General features: G+C 39.1%; 1 protein-coding gene across 3 annotated transcripts in view; it reads left to right on the forward strand.

Annotated features, from left to right (window-relative positions):
* Positions 1–3,169: 3,169 nt before the first annotated feature.
* The window catches only part of C8A (complement component 8, alpha polypeptide), a 78,299-nt gene continuing 67,675 nt past the window's right edge, over positions 3,170–13,793 (forward strand). For 2 of the 3 annotated variants that reach the window (XM_006768367.2, XM_006768365.2), the window contains exon 1: positions 3,170–3,364. In XM_006768367.2, coding sequence (XP_006768430.1) covers positions 3,288–3,364 — 77 coding nt within the window. In that variant the 5' untranslated portion in view covers positions 3,170–3,287. The remainder of the gene's footprint in view (positions 3,365–13,793) is intronic. The other variant, XM_006768366.2, reaches the window with a different exon arrangement.

Genomic DNA, 13,793 nt, shown 5'->3' on the forward strand with positions numbered 1-13,793 from the left:
GAAATTGAAATAAATAAGAACTGACCAAAAATCCCAGTTAAGGATAGATATCTCATTTAGTCATCAGCTCTTTGATTCTATCCTGATGGGCATTGTTTTATCTATTTTGCAGATAAAGAAACTGAAGCAAGGAGACAAGAATTGGTTAGTGGCATTTTCCGATCTACAGTTGTGTTCTAACCAATTGCCTCCCTTTGCATTAGATTTACAGAGTTTTGATCTCCCATCTGCATTGGGCGAGTGGCAGGTCCAGCAAGGGGGAATGCGGTGTAGAATACTGAAGCTTTTCAGAGAGCACAGACCTGGGTGTCCCAGCGGTGGCAGTCTGGGACAATGCAGGACACGCTCCACTTGGAGGCCATAACTCATGGGCTGATTTAGACAGTGGAAAGCATTTCCCTGAGACAAGCAATGCATTTTCAAAATGAATTGGCATCTTGCTGTCTATTCTGTATGGCATTTTATAACTATCTATCTTTGATAACAGAATGCTACAATTAAGGTGAAATCCACATATGCAAACCTAAAAATGTTTTGGCATTTCCCATTCATCTTAGAACATTCTAGCCCAAAGCAGATGACTGCCCACCCCCATCCAAACACACACACACACACACACACACACACACACACGACACACAGCATGTACATTTAGTCAGAGAGGCATGGATTAATCCCATCTGACTTAGCTTCCTCTCTTTTGATTCTATCCTGTGATTCTCTCTCTATTCACTTTATTTGTTCCCTAGAAATGATTTTGTTCTCTGAGTTAAGGCATAGCAGGTAAAAACTGGACTTGGAGAAGACCAAAGCCTTAGTCCTAATACACCATTTAGTAATGTAGTAGTTGTGTGATCAGACCAAAAATGATCTCATGTTTTGAAGTTGGACAGATTATAAATCCATGAGTCTGAGATTCACCAGCTGTGTGATCTCAGGCAAATTACTTAACCACTCAGAAAGCCTTGCATGATTACTGTGAAGATTAGACTTAATTTTTTTTTAAGTCATGTAACGGGGAAGGTACAGGGCTGGTACTGTATACATCTTGCTTCCATTTTCCATGTTAGTCACTGGCTCTCTGACTCAAGATTCTCTTCATAATAATGATATTTATTTCACAAGGTTATTTTGAGGATTAGATAAGAAACTAAACCTGAAAGTATCATGAAATAGTAAACTATTTTTAATTGACTCATTTGCTAATTCACTCAATCAATACATATTTCTTATTAAAGATTCAGTACAAAGTGAGATGGGTGTTTATGAAGAAGAACCAGACACAGAATTTACCCTCAATAAACTTTCATTCTCAAGATATACCCTGCTTCCTTAGAAAAGTCCAATATGAGGCAAAAATGAGAAGTGCTCATCCTGTGTTTATAAGGTTCAAGGTAACAAAGAGACACCTCCCAGAAGGAGCCATCAGTCAAGGATTCATGATGGACCTGCTATTTGAGAAGATACCCGATAGAAGGGTAAGAGATGATGGGTAAAGGGATTTCTGGTGCAGAGCCCAGCAAGCGTAGTTACTGCAGTGAGAAAATGTGAGGAAGGTAAGGGAACCTGGTGTGTAAGTGAGGGATAATCAGAGGGTTGTGATCCATAAGGTTACACAGATGTGTTGGACCCTTTTATGGAGGAATTGGGACTTCTAATTTTATAGACAATGGGGAGCCACTGAAGGTTGCTGGGCAGGAGCAGGATGTTGTCAGAGGCAGATTTCTTGAATATGAATTCAGCAATAATTCAGGGAGGTTTGGAATAAGGAGAAACAGTCCACTAGGAGTCTCTTACAATAGTTTCAGAGAAAGTTGAGGCTCTGAAAAGGATCAAAGGCTGTGAGAATGAAGGAGAGAAGCTTGGAGGGAAGATATTACACAAGGAATGTAATAGAATTTAAGTGATCATGTTGAGGAGTGAAGGATGAGACAGGTGAGTAGAGGTTAAGGGGAGTCCTGGAGGCTGCTGAGGTCTTGGGTGAAGAGAAAGGCAGCTTGGAACTCTTGAGAAGGAGCTCCGTGAAAAAGGAAGGCAATAGAGCCTATGTGGAAGAAGAAGAAAATTAATTCACCAGAACTCCAACGGCCAAGGGAAAGAAGACTAGATGGTTTGTGAGGCAGCATTTCCCAACCTCAGCACTACTGACATTTTGAGGCAGATAATTCTTTGTGGTGGAGGCTCCCCTGTGCATCATGGAAAGTTTAGCAGCATCCCTGTCTCTATCCACTAGATGCCAGTAGCAGAACCTTCAAAGTCGTGACAACCATAAATGTCTCTAGTTACTGCCAAATGTCTCCTGAGGGGCAGAATCACTCCAGTTGAGACCTCTGTTCTAGGGAGCAGTCTGCTCCACATGAGAAAAGCAATAGAACTGGTGGAGGAAAACCTGAGGTGGGGGTGTCTGAGGACGTATCTCAGAAACTTGGATTGTGGATGAGATAGGGAGGGAGGGAGATGGCTGGGGAGTTGGTGGGAAAAGTAGGTTCCATCCCCACTACCATCCTGAGCTACCCTAAGAGTATCCAGATATAACACCCCTCATGCCACCACATCTGCAGTAAAATCATTATGAAATGCCAATCATGACTGGAAGAGTCAGAGAGTGTGTGTAGGTATGGTCTCATCTGTCGACATGTATAGCTATTCCTATAATTCTAGAGAATGCTTCTGGAGATATCAACTGAAGGCATCTTGTCCCCTCAAGATACCAATATGCTGGATCTTAACGGCATCCAATGTCTGGGTAAAAAGTGGAACGTTCATTGAGTTACCTAAATTTCTCAGACTCCAGATGTCTGGCAATACGTTGTAAAACCTCCATGCGACTGTTAGCATTGTCTGTTTTGCTGGCTGTTTATGGCTGAGCTGATATACCAGTATTAGCCTCATTTCTGTCTTACAAAACAAATTGACCTTACAAGTTCCAAGAGCCACTAAAAATGATCATGCATTCTGGAACTGTATCTTAATTTGACTGATGCCTCTTTCTGAAAATAAAATCCTTTTGCTATGCTGGTATTGGTTAAATAAATATCTTATAGGTATTATTTTTCAAAATAAAGGTCTGAAGGTCAGTGGCCTTTGGTGTCTGGGTTTTTAGGGTGTTTGGCTAATCAATACCCTAGTAACTAATTAACCACATCTGAATGAGAATCAAGGGAGTTCTGTTAGTTTCAAACATTAGATCTTATGGGTCCCGGCCTGTAGACATCTTTTTACTCCAACTCCCTGAATAGATCCCTTAATTCCTTCTAGGTGATATAGGCTGGTGGATTCTGGTTGAGATGTTTGCTATTGCTTTCTTCATCTTGTCTTTGATGACTTGTCTGCCTGGGATAACCATACAGGAGAAGGCACACTGGTGAGTCAGCCATATGTCTCTACAGAATTTGCACAGAGGGTTCACCTAGTGGGGAACTGAGACACTTTCATGTTTGTAGCAGGCTGTTTTAGGTTGGAATGTGACCTTTTTTTCCTGCTATTCCTAGTACAGTGAAGGACTAGAGGACAATGAAAAGAGTGTGTATGTGTGTGCAAATCACAGTTGCAATACTGAAGAGCTGACTAATCTGAAATACATCACTTCATTTATTTGAGCTTCAGTTGTCCTACCTCTAAGATGAGAATAATAATGTCTCTTCTATAAGAGTTAATGAACATGCAGTAAGATCCTGGATATACAATAGCCTTCGCTCAATAAACAATAGTTCTCTTGAGTAATGTTGGACAGTTAACATCTACTCATCTGTTTGTGAATCATAAGAATATCTGTCTCATAGTGTTTGGGGGAGAATAAAATTAGATAATGTATATAACATCATTTAGGAAAGGTGAGACACTGTAGAGATACTGGGTCATTTAATAGAAACAAGTTTACCTTTTGCTGTGGGATAATGAATGGAAATGATATTTTCATATGTACATTGCCTTTTGCTCAGTCCATTTCCTTGACATTTTTAACCTGGTCTCATATTTTTTTAAATATCTTCACATTAAGTATTTTGTGGTGCTTAAACAGCTCCTATGTCACCTTTGGGACAGTTTTGAAGCTGTTCCTATTCTCCCAAATATTAAAGATTGTAATTAGAGTTATTTTCTTCAAATTCTTGTTGGATGATTCAATTTTAAATCATTGCTCCTATTAAATGCTAGAACAAGAGAGATTTTCTTTAAGTAACAGTTCAGAAGGGGGGAAGATATTTTTTATAAGCAGTTAATTTGCAACTTGTATTTAAAGCAAATATGATTTTGAACAAAATCAGAAAATTCATCTCTAATAATTAGAAGATAAAGGCGAGGGAACTGTGGAAAAGGAAATCTCTGCTGAGATACTCTTAATTATAAAAGCTTATCATTGTAATCCTTTTTGAAAATGAACAAAGAACCCTGATGTTTGATGAACTTATCAAATAAGACAGACCAGTGAAGAAGCAAATTTGAAGTCAAGGCAAAAGAGAGCCAATTAAATACTTTACAAAGTGCTGAAGTAGGAAAGCATGAGGTCTCTGTGTCTAATGCCAGTGGGTCTGACCCTGGCTTTGGAAACAGGAAACTATGTGGTGAATAACTATAGGTTCAAATTCTGGCACTAGCATTTTGCATTTGTGTGACTTCAGGCAAGTTACTTAACTTTTCTGAGTAAAATGTGGGAGGAAAGTAAGAGGAAGAATTACTAGTAAACACATGAAAAGTACATGGTATGATGCCTGGTTCTTAGTGTGCGTCCAGTGAGAGCTGTGGCCAGTGGTGTTGTGTGATTGTTATGGTCATTTTGGGGGATTTACATTCTTTCTGATGGTTGACAAAAATTGTGCCAGTTGGCGTGGATCTTTGAGCTTGGTCAGTGATTTCAAGAATTTAACAATGGCACTCCTTCTCCCCCGACCTCCAAATAAAATCTTACATCATCACTGCTGTTTTAAAATGTCTTTCTCAAAAAAAACCAACAAAAAACAAACTCATTTTTCTATTAAGACTTTATAATAAGCAAAATGATAAACATGAGTTAATAAAAATAAAGTATCATTAAAATGCAGAGGTAGATCATATATTTTCAATGTTAAGGTTCATATAAGATTTTATTAAATACTAGTGGCCTGGTGCATGAAATTCATGCACGTTAAAAGGGAATTAATTAAAGGAAATATTTTAATATTGCTATTTGCCCTTTCTCTATAATAGAAGTGTCAGAGATGAAAGAAAATTAGTAAAATGTATATGAATATCTCCCTCCTGTCATAGTCTGGGACATGCTGCGAGACCCAGAGTCAAGTCCCTGCCCACCCACACGTGCCTCGAAATCACACAAGACCCAGATCTGGCCGGTCCCACCCCCGTCAAGCCCAGCAAGCTTGACAGGGGACACAAGCCTCTGGTCCCTTGTCAAGCCCTGCCTCCTGCTGATCAGTCATTAAGTGTGAAGGTGTGATGACCATTTGCATATTAGCCTTTTATTATTATGATTTCAGGTATACTAAGTACCATGTGATGAACAAAACAGATAATGTCCCTACCCTCAAGGAATTCACAGTGCAGTGATAGGCAATAAACATGTACACAAAACATTTCAGTAGAATGCATGATAAATACCATGAAGGAAAGAATAGGCCCTTTGTTAGAGGATATTTGAAGATAGGCTGGTTGGGGAGCAGTTCTCTGTAGGGGCGACATTTAAGCTGGGACATGAAGGAGAAACAACGTAAGGAGCAGGGGAGAATGGAGAGGTCCGCATGTGTGAAGGCCCAACTGTGGGAAGTGGCCAGTCATGTTGGTGGACCTGAAGGATGGAAGGAACACAGAGCAGGGGATTGTGCTGTGAGAGGATTGTGTCATGAGAGGATGTCTAAAAGTATCACAGAGGACCTAGGGCACCATGATGAGGAATTTGAGTTATAGTATATGTATAGTGAAAAAAAAAAAACCACAAAGAAACAAACAAACAAAAAACGATACTGAATGGTCTTATAAAAGATGGCTATTATCTGATTTCTAGTTAAAAAACCATCCTTGCTCTAACTGGTTTGGCTCAGTGGATAGAGTGTTGGCCTGTGGACTGAAGGGTCCCAGGTTCGATTCCAATCAAGGGCATGTACCTTGGTTGCGGGCACATCCCCAATAGGGGGTGTGCAGGAGGCAGCTAATCGATGTTTCTCTCTCATCAATGTTTCTAACTCGCTATCCCTCTCTCTTCCTCTGTAAAAAAAAATCAATAATAACCCCCACCCCCACCCCAAAAACAAAACAAAACAAACCACATCCTTGTGACTGTGCAAAGAAGGGATAGGAGAAAGGTGAAGTGGAAGGTGTCATTGGAGGCCGCAGTAGCGATATGGGTGAGAGATACCAGTGCCTTAAATTAGGACGGGGGCGGGGGGGCATACAGGTAGGTGGGAGGGAAGATACTTGTGATAACATTCTGAAAGTAATATTGACAGACATTTCCCAAGGACTGGCTGTGGGGGCTAGGGGGGAGGAAGGAATGAAAGCGATGGCAGGTAACTGGCTTGAGCAATGGTGTGTTATGGTGGCTCCACTTACTGATGTAAGTAAAACCGAGACAGAAGCTGGTTAAAAGGAGAAAATTAAGAGTTTATATTTGGAGACTTTACATTTCCCATGTGTGAGAGACACGTAATGGAGATATGAAATGGGCAGTTGGATAAACAAAACAGGATTTCAGAGGAGTGGTCCAAGGTGAAGATCTACTTTAGGGGGCATTCATAGAGATGGTTTGTGAAGGTCAGAAAATGGATCTCTGGAGTGAGAAAAGCAGAAAGAGAAAAGAAGAGAGGCAAGACTGCACCCTGAGGAATTCCAGTTTTTGGATAAGTCAAAGAGAACTGGCCCCTGAAGCAGGAAGGGAGCAAGACAGCGTGGTAAGAGGAGTCCAAGAGAGGAAAGTCTTCAAGAAGGGCACAGTGGTTAACAGAGAGCAAGTCGGACCAACCCGGAAGACTTCCTACCAGACTTAGCAACAGGGAGGTCCCTGGAGACTCAGCACTTTCACAATCAAATGTGAAATACTTCTGTTTCATGATGTAATGCCATGTAAGTGAATGGGACTGGCTCAAGATTATATAATTAGTGACAATCAGCTTTGAATATAAGTTGAGATAACTTATTAGGTAGCTCCCTGGCAATAATCAGGGTTAGGGCTTTTGCCCTTCTAGTTTAGGACTGGCAGCTAATTATTATTTTGTGATCTAAATTGCTGATATGGCCACAATCTGGGGTCAAGAATTGGGCTTGCAAGTTGTAGGTTCATCTTCAGGTTTTCTGCCCTTTGCCCAATATGCCATCCTATTTAAAAAGGCAGATGGCAAGCATCTCACCAGTCCACGGCCCCATGAAGAGTGGTCTTCAATATATTTTGACAAAGATGGAGAGATTTGCTGACATATGTGGGGTGAAGGAGGCTAGAGATAAGAAACTAACATGTGTGTTAGGCATATCCTGACTTTTTAGTAAAAAGAAAATTGAAGTTTATTAAGTAAAGAAACTGGATTTAAATTCACGTTTGTTGGACTCCACATCCCTTCCTGTTATATCAGTGTTTCTTCAACTGTGTTACATAGTCTTACAGATGTCACCTGAAAAAAATGACAGTGTTCAAAAAATTGGGTAAATGCTAGGTTAATTAAAATGCAGAACTTCTTGGTGCCTTTAATATGTCGTTGGACATTTTGAATCTCCAAAAGTAGTATGTTGTATGCAATGTATCTAAATGTATTTGACCATGTATCTTTTCTGCTTCCCGCTCAGGCATGTCTCTCAGGAACTAGTACTCTACAGAGCATTCTCTGAGAAACCCTGCAGTAGCACTATATTGACTTGTGTGATTCTACAGAAGAAAGAACTAAAAGCCAGATAGTTAAATCAACTTGAGTAGAATAGCACAGCAAGGTACATGCACAAAGACTCCCAAATCCCAGTGCTCTACAGTAAATGTCTTATTGCTTGAGTTGATTTTTAGTAGCTGGGAGATGCTTTTAAACTATTTGCCAAGATTTACTAGGCCACAGATTTATTAATGGTTCCTTAAGTAATTGAAACATTGGTACAATTCTTTTGGAAAGCTATTGGGCCATATGTGTCATAAGCTTTAAAATCACTTCTATCCTTCCACTCAGCCATCCCATTCTGCAGGATATATCTTCAATAAATAACTTAGGACACAGAAAAACTGGGTGCTCGATAATCTAATTGTTTGATGTTAGAGGAGTGGAACCATCATAAATAGTTTACATTTCTGCTGCAATATCAAGTGGAAATGCAGGGTATAAAATGCAATACTCTGTATGACCTCAACTATGTTATGAAAATAAAGAGTGAAAGGAAATATGAAAAAAATATTAATATTGGCAGGAACTGGGGCAATTTTCCCTTTCATTATCTTTTCTATGTTCTCTTTAATGAGAATGCATTACTTTTATAATCAGCAAAAATAAGCTACATTTAAAAATTCATTGGAACGATAAAAGAAAATGCTGGTCACATTATTAATGGCTAGAAGGTTGGAGCCCCGTTATGATTTAATGAATGGTCCTGCGTACCTTTTGTACTCTTGCTTCAGTGATAGCATTACTGTGTGTGCCTCTGTCTAGACATCATGTCACAAAGCTTTTAAAACTACAGCAACACAGCACTGCTCTGACTAGGCTTCTGCTTCCATCCATTAATACTGTTTCCTTCCATTCTGACATCATAATGCAGTCTCTGCAGGCTTACATTGACATTATCTTGACAATTCTATAGTGAGATGCAGAACTAATGTTGGAGACATTTCTGCTCCCAAACCTTCTCTCCCACCTTTTTGATCATTAGAACCCTTGTCTTTCTCTCTGTTCCCATGCTTCAAACTTTTATTATTAGGATAATCTATCGGCAAAATGACAGATAGAATAAACCTTGATCCATTTGAATGTCTAGATGCCAGAATCATTTAATTAGATTATAACTGAAAACTAGATTCAAATAAATCTTGAAACAATGCCACTCTATTTCCCATAAATTGTTTCAATTCTTTCATTTCCTCCTTCCTTCCTCTAGCCCTCCCTTTTTATTCCTCCCTTCTTTTTTCCTTTCCTAAATATTTACTGAGCACTTTGCTTGGGAATGGCATCATGATCGATGCTGGGACTTCAGCAGCAAGCATACAGACAGTACTTGCCTTCATACAGCTTACAATCTGATGGAGAAGATAGAAATTATACAAATATTACAAGTTTGATAATTAAGTGTGGAGACGATGTGCAGAGCTTGACCAAAACATATGAAAGGAGGTATCTAAACAGTCTGGGTAGTGACAGTGCCTCCCTAGGGAACTAATGTTTATGATGAGATTGAAAGAAATCTAGGATCTCACCAAGTAAAGGGACAGATAATTGGATTTATTCAGGATTGGCTTCTACAGGTAGATGTGGTCAAGGGAACTGTGGGGTCTAGGAATTTAGGATATAATTAAGATTTTAAAATTATAGATCATGAATTCAAAACTAGTTATAAAGGGAAATTAAAATAGGAGAAGGTCCTATGAATAGAAAGAAAGCTTAGTAGTGAAGAGAATGGAGGCCCAATGAGATCCAAAGTGCAATGGGAACCCTTGAGCATATAAGATAGATGAGAAGAAGCTGTGGAGCCCCCAAGTAACTATTTGCAGATGACTTGTGAATTAGTGATTTGGAGGAGAAGCCATTTCAGAAAGTGAAAGGATCCAGGATGTCACCATGGAAGATACTGGAGTGAAAAAAAAAAAGGTCATCAGAGACGAGGAAAAGATGCAACTGAGGGGGCAGAATTTTGGATGGCTCATTTATTGGGATGATGAGGTCTCCCAGAGCCATGAAAGAAATTTTAGAATAGAGATGCATATTGTGAGCTGAGCACTGAAGTTTTCTTTGAAGGGATAGTAGGGGTGGGGTTATATGCATCATTTTAAAGATCACAGTGTCTTTCAAAGTATGGTTTATAGAGCCCAGGGAGTCCCTAAGACCTTTTCGAAGATGGGTTGAGGTGTGTGTGGTCCTCTGAGTTCAAGACAATTTCACAACAATATTAAGACATTTGCCACTTTCACTGTGTTTATATTTGCATGGATGGTGCAAAAGTAATGGCAGGTAAAACTACTGTGGCCTTGATACAAATCAAGGAAGTGGCACCAAACTCACAGGAAAGAAATTAAGTTTTATTTAGAAAGTTTTGTCTTTTTGTTTGTTTGTTAATCTTCACCTGAAGATAACTTTTCCATTGATTTTTAGAGAGTGGAAGGGAGGGGAGAGACACAGAGAGAGAAACATGGATGTGAAAGAGACACCTTGATTGGTTGCCTCCTGCAGGTGCCCTGACCAGGGCTGGGGATTGATCCTGCAACCTAGGTACATGCCCTTGACTGGAATTGAACCTGGGACCCCTCAGTTTGTGGGCCGACACTCTGTCCACTGAGCAAAATCAGCTAGGACAAGAAAGTCCTTTTGGAAACATAAAAATTATTAATTTTATTAAGCCTCAATCTTTGAATACATGTTATTTAAATGTTCTGTGTGTCAAAATGGAAAGAATTCACCAAGAATTTTTGTGCACTGAAGTATGATGGTTGTCTTTTGTAAAAAAAAAAAATCATTTGAGTTTTAAGTAAAAGTGGCCGCTTTTTCCCCTGGAACATGTTCTTACTCAACAGGATAACTGTCAAACTGCAGTTTTTCAGGCTTACATATTTGGCAGATTTTGTCTCAAAAATGAACAGAGAGCTTATCACTTAAAAAAATAACACTATCGTTACCAATGACAAAATTTGAGCTTTCAAGCAAAACTCAAACTTTTGGAAAAACATATCCACTATGATGAGCTTGAAGACATCACTTGCAATCTTAATAAATTTGACTTTTTATGTTGCATAAGAATGTGTTAATATTTTTAAAGTATGAATAATCAGTGAACCATTATTTTTCAAATTTCCAATGCCTAATGTTACAAAAATCATGTATGGGTGTCAGATCCATTGGAAGTATAAATAGAGTAGTGGATTTTAATGAAACAACATACAAAAAATTCATTGATATGCTTTTAGATTCCACATTGCAACTAACATTTAAGGAATTGCCCATTGTCAAGTTTTGGTGTAGTATCAAAGAACAGCCACAGTTATCTGAAGAGACTATTAAAACACTCTTCAACTGCATAACTTCTCAACTATATAAATGTACGAGGAGGGTTTTTTTTCATAGAATTCAACCAAAGCCACATAAAGCAACAGATGGAACGAAGCAGCAGAAATGAGAATCTAGCTGCTTTCTACTAACCAGACATTAAAGATATTTCCAAAAATATAAAACAATGACACTTTCTCACTAATTATTATTCTTTGAAATGTATTTTTAATACACTTACTTTATATATATTGAAACATGTAATGGGTTTATTTTTTTAATTTTAAATAGATAAATATATATTTTAAGTTTTTCTCAGTTTCAATTCTGAACTTTGTGAATATCAATAGCTCTAGTCCATTTACACAAAAGCTCTTTGGAGTTCTCAGTAGCACGTTATAGTATAAAAGGATCCTGGGACCCACGTTTGAGAACTAGTGTTTAAAAACAGTCACTTTCCTGACTACCTTGTCTAGGGGTGCAGCCTAGGTGCCATCCCTCCTCATGGGTAGCAGCTCTGGCATAATTAGCATGAGATTTGAAGTACTTTTTAATTCTACACTTGGGAGATAGTTGTTGCATTCATTACAGCAGAGGCTACCTGATTCTCAGAGGTTGTGGCAATGTGGGTGGTAACAGACAACCTGACTACTTTGCCCAGTGGGCTGACCAGGCTTTGAAGGTACAGGAGCAGTGGTGGTGAGGCTATGGAAAGAGGCTCAGGCATGGAGCCAGACAAACATCATGAGGAGCAAGAGTTGGGGTTTACCATCAAGCCAACTAGTTCAAATTCTGCCTCTGTCACTCTGGGCTATGACTTCAGGATTACTTAGCTTTTAGGATCTCAACTCTCTTATATGTAAAACTAGAAGCCCGTCACATGAAGATTTGCGCAATAGGCCTTCCTTCCTCTGGCTGCCAGCACCAGTTTTCCTCCAGTACCCAGAAGCCAAGTCACTTCAGTCTTCAGTCTTCAGTCTTCAGTCTTCACTCCAGCCAGAGCCTTCAGTCTTCACTCTGTGCCTACGTATGCAAATTAACTGCCATCTTTGTTGGGTTAATTTGCAAACTCATCTGATTGGCTGGTGGGCATAACAGAGTGATACCAATTTGCATGTTTCTCTTTTATGAGTGCAAATAGGGCTGATTATATATACCTCCTACGATCATTATAGAGATTACATGAGAAAATCCATGTAATGTTCTAGTGTGTAATAATAAAAGCCAATCTTTAATAAACACTTTATAAGCATTTTAATGTGCTTTCAATAACCCTGTTAAGTAATATTGTTAACATAGTTCTACAGATGGGAGAGCTATAGCTCAGTTAAGTTCAAGTTTTCAAAGTCAGTGGGGGGCTTAGATTAAAACTCAGTCTCTTCACCCAAGACCCCATGTTTTTACCCACTGGCTTTTTGCTACTCAGACTCTTCAAAAATATTAATTCTCTTCAGTACTCATATCTGTAAAAATAAAATTCATATTGAATGAAAAGAGATTTTATATAAACCCTCTAACATCATACCTGTAAGAACAGGGGCATGATAAAATTTTCATTTTTCATTTCTTAAAAGTGTGACTGACTGGAAGGAAATTTCCTTTGTTTAAGCTTGGCAACTTAAAACTGATACAGAGAGATGAAGAGTGCTGGAGATAGATGGTGGTGATGGTGGCAGAACAACATGAATGTACTTAATGCTGCTGAACTGCACACTTAAAAGTATAGTAACTTTTATATTGTGCATTTTACTTCAAAAAAAGAAATTGGGGGAAAGAGAAAGGGCAATAGGTCATACAACTTTTGTTTTAAAAGCACCATGTGTAGCCCTCACTAGTTTGGCTCAGTGGATAGAGCTTGTGGACTGAAGGGTCCCAGGTTCAATTCCAGTCAAGGGCACATGCCTGGGTTGCAGGCTTGATCCCCAGTAGGGGACATGCAGGAGGCAGTCAATCAATGATTCTCTCTCATCACTGATGTTTCCATTTCTCCCTCCCTCTCTAAAATCAATAAAAGTATATTAAAAATAAATAAATAAAAACGCAACATATAATTCTTAAGAAGGAAGATAAAATCATTCCAGTGTGGACGTGCCCTTAGAACCAAGCCTTCCAGGTAAGAATAACTAAGCATCCCTAACATTCCCCCCACCCCCTGCTCTCTTCCTACTCATGCCTCCAGATAACTGGAAGGGTAAGGGAATATCTTGTGACACTGCTGCCATAGGTACCCAGATGCCCAAATCAATGGGAAAACTTTACAACTTAGAAAAGTCAGCCTACGTTTAGCCATAGAAAAAGAAATCCTGCCATTTGTGGGTGAACATAGGATGAACCTGGAGGACATTATGCTAAGTGAGAAATGCCAGAGAGAGAAAGAGAATACTGCATCTAAAAAAGTTGAGTTCATAGAACCAGAGAGTAGATGATAGTGAGCGGTTTTAGGGACAGAAGAGGGGGGGACATGGGGAGAGATTGGTCAGGAGAAAAAACTTTTGGTTCTAGGATGAGTAAGTTCTGGCAATGCAATATACAGTGCGGAGACAATAGTTAATACTGTATTGTATATTTACTTGAAATTTGCTAAAAGAGTAGGTATTAAGTGCTCTCATACCTCCAAAAAAAGTAATTGTAAGGTGATGGATTTGT

Source organism: Myotis davidii, unplaced genomic scaffold (assembly GCF_000327345.1).
Source record: "Myotis davidii unplaced genomic scaffold, ASM32734v1 scaffold79, whole genome shotgun sequence".
Classification (NCBI taxonomy): domain Eukaryota; kingdom Metazoa; phylum Chordata; class Mammalia; order Chiroptera; family Vespertilionidae; genus Myotis; species Myotis davidii.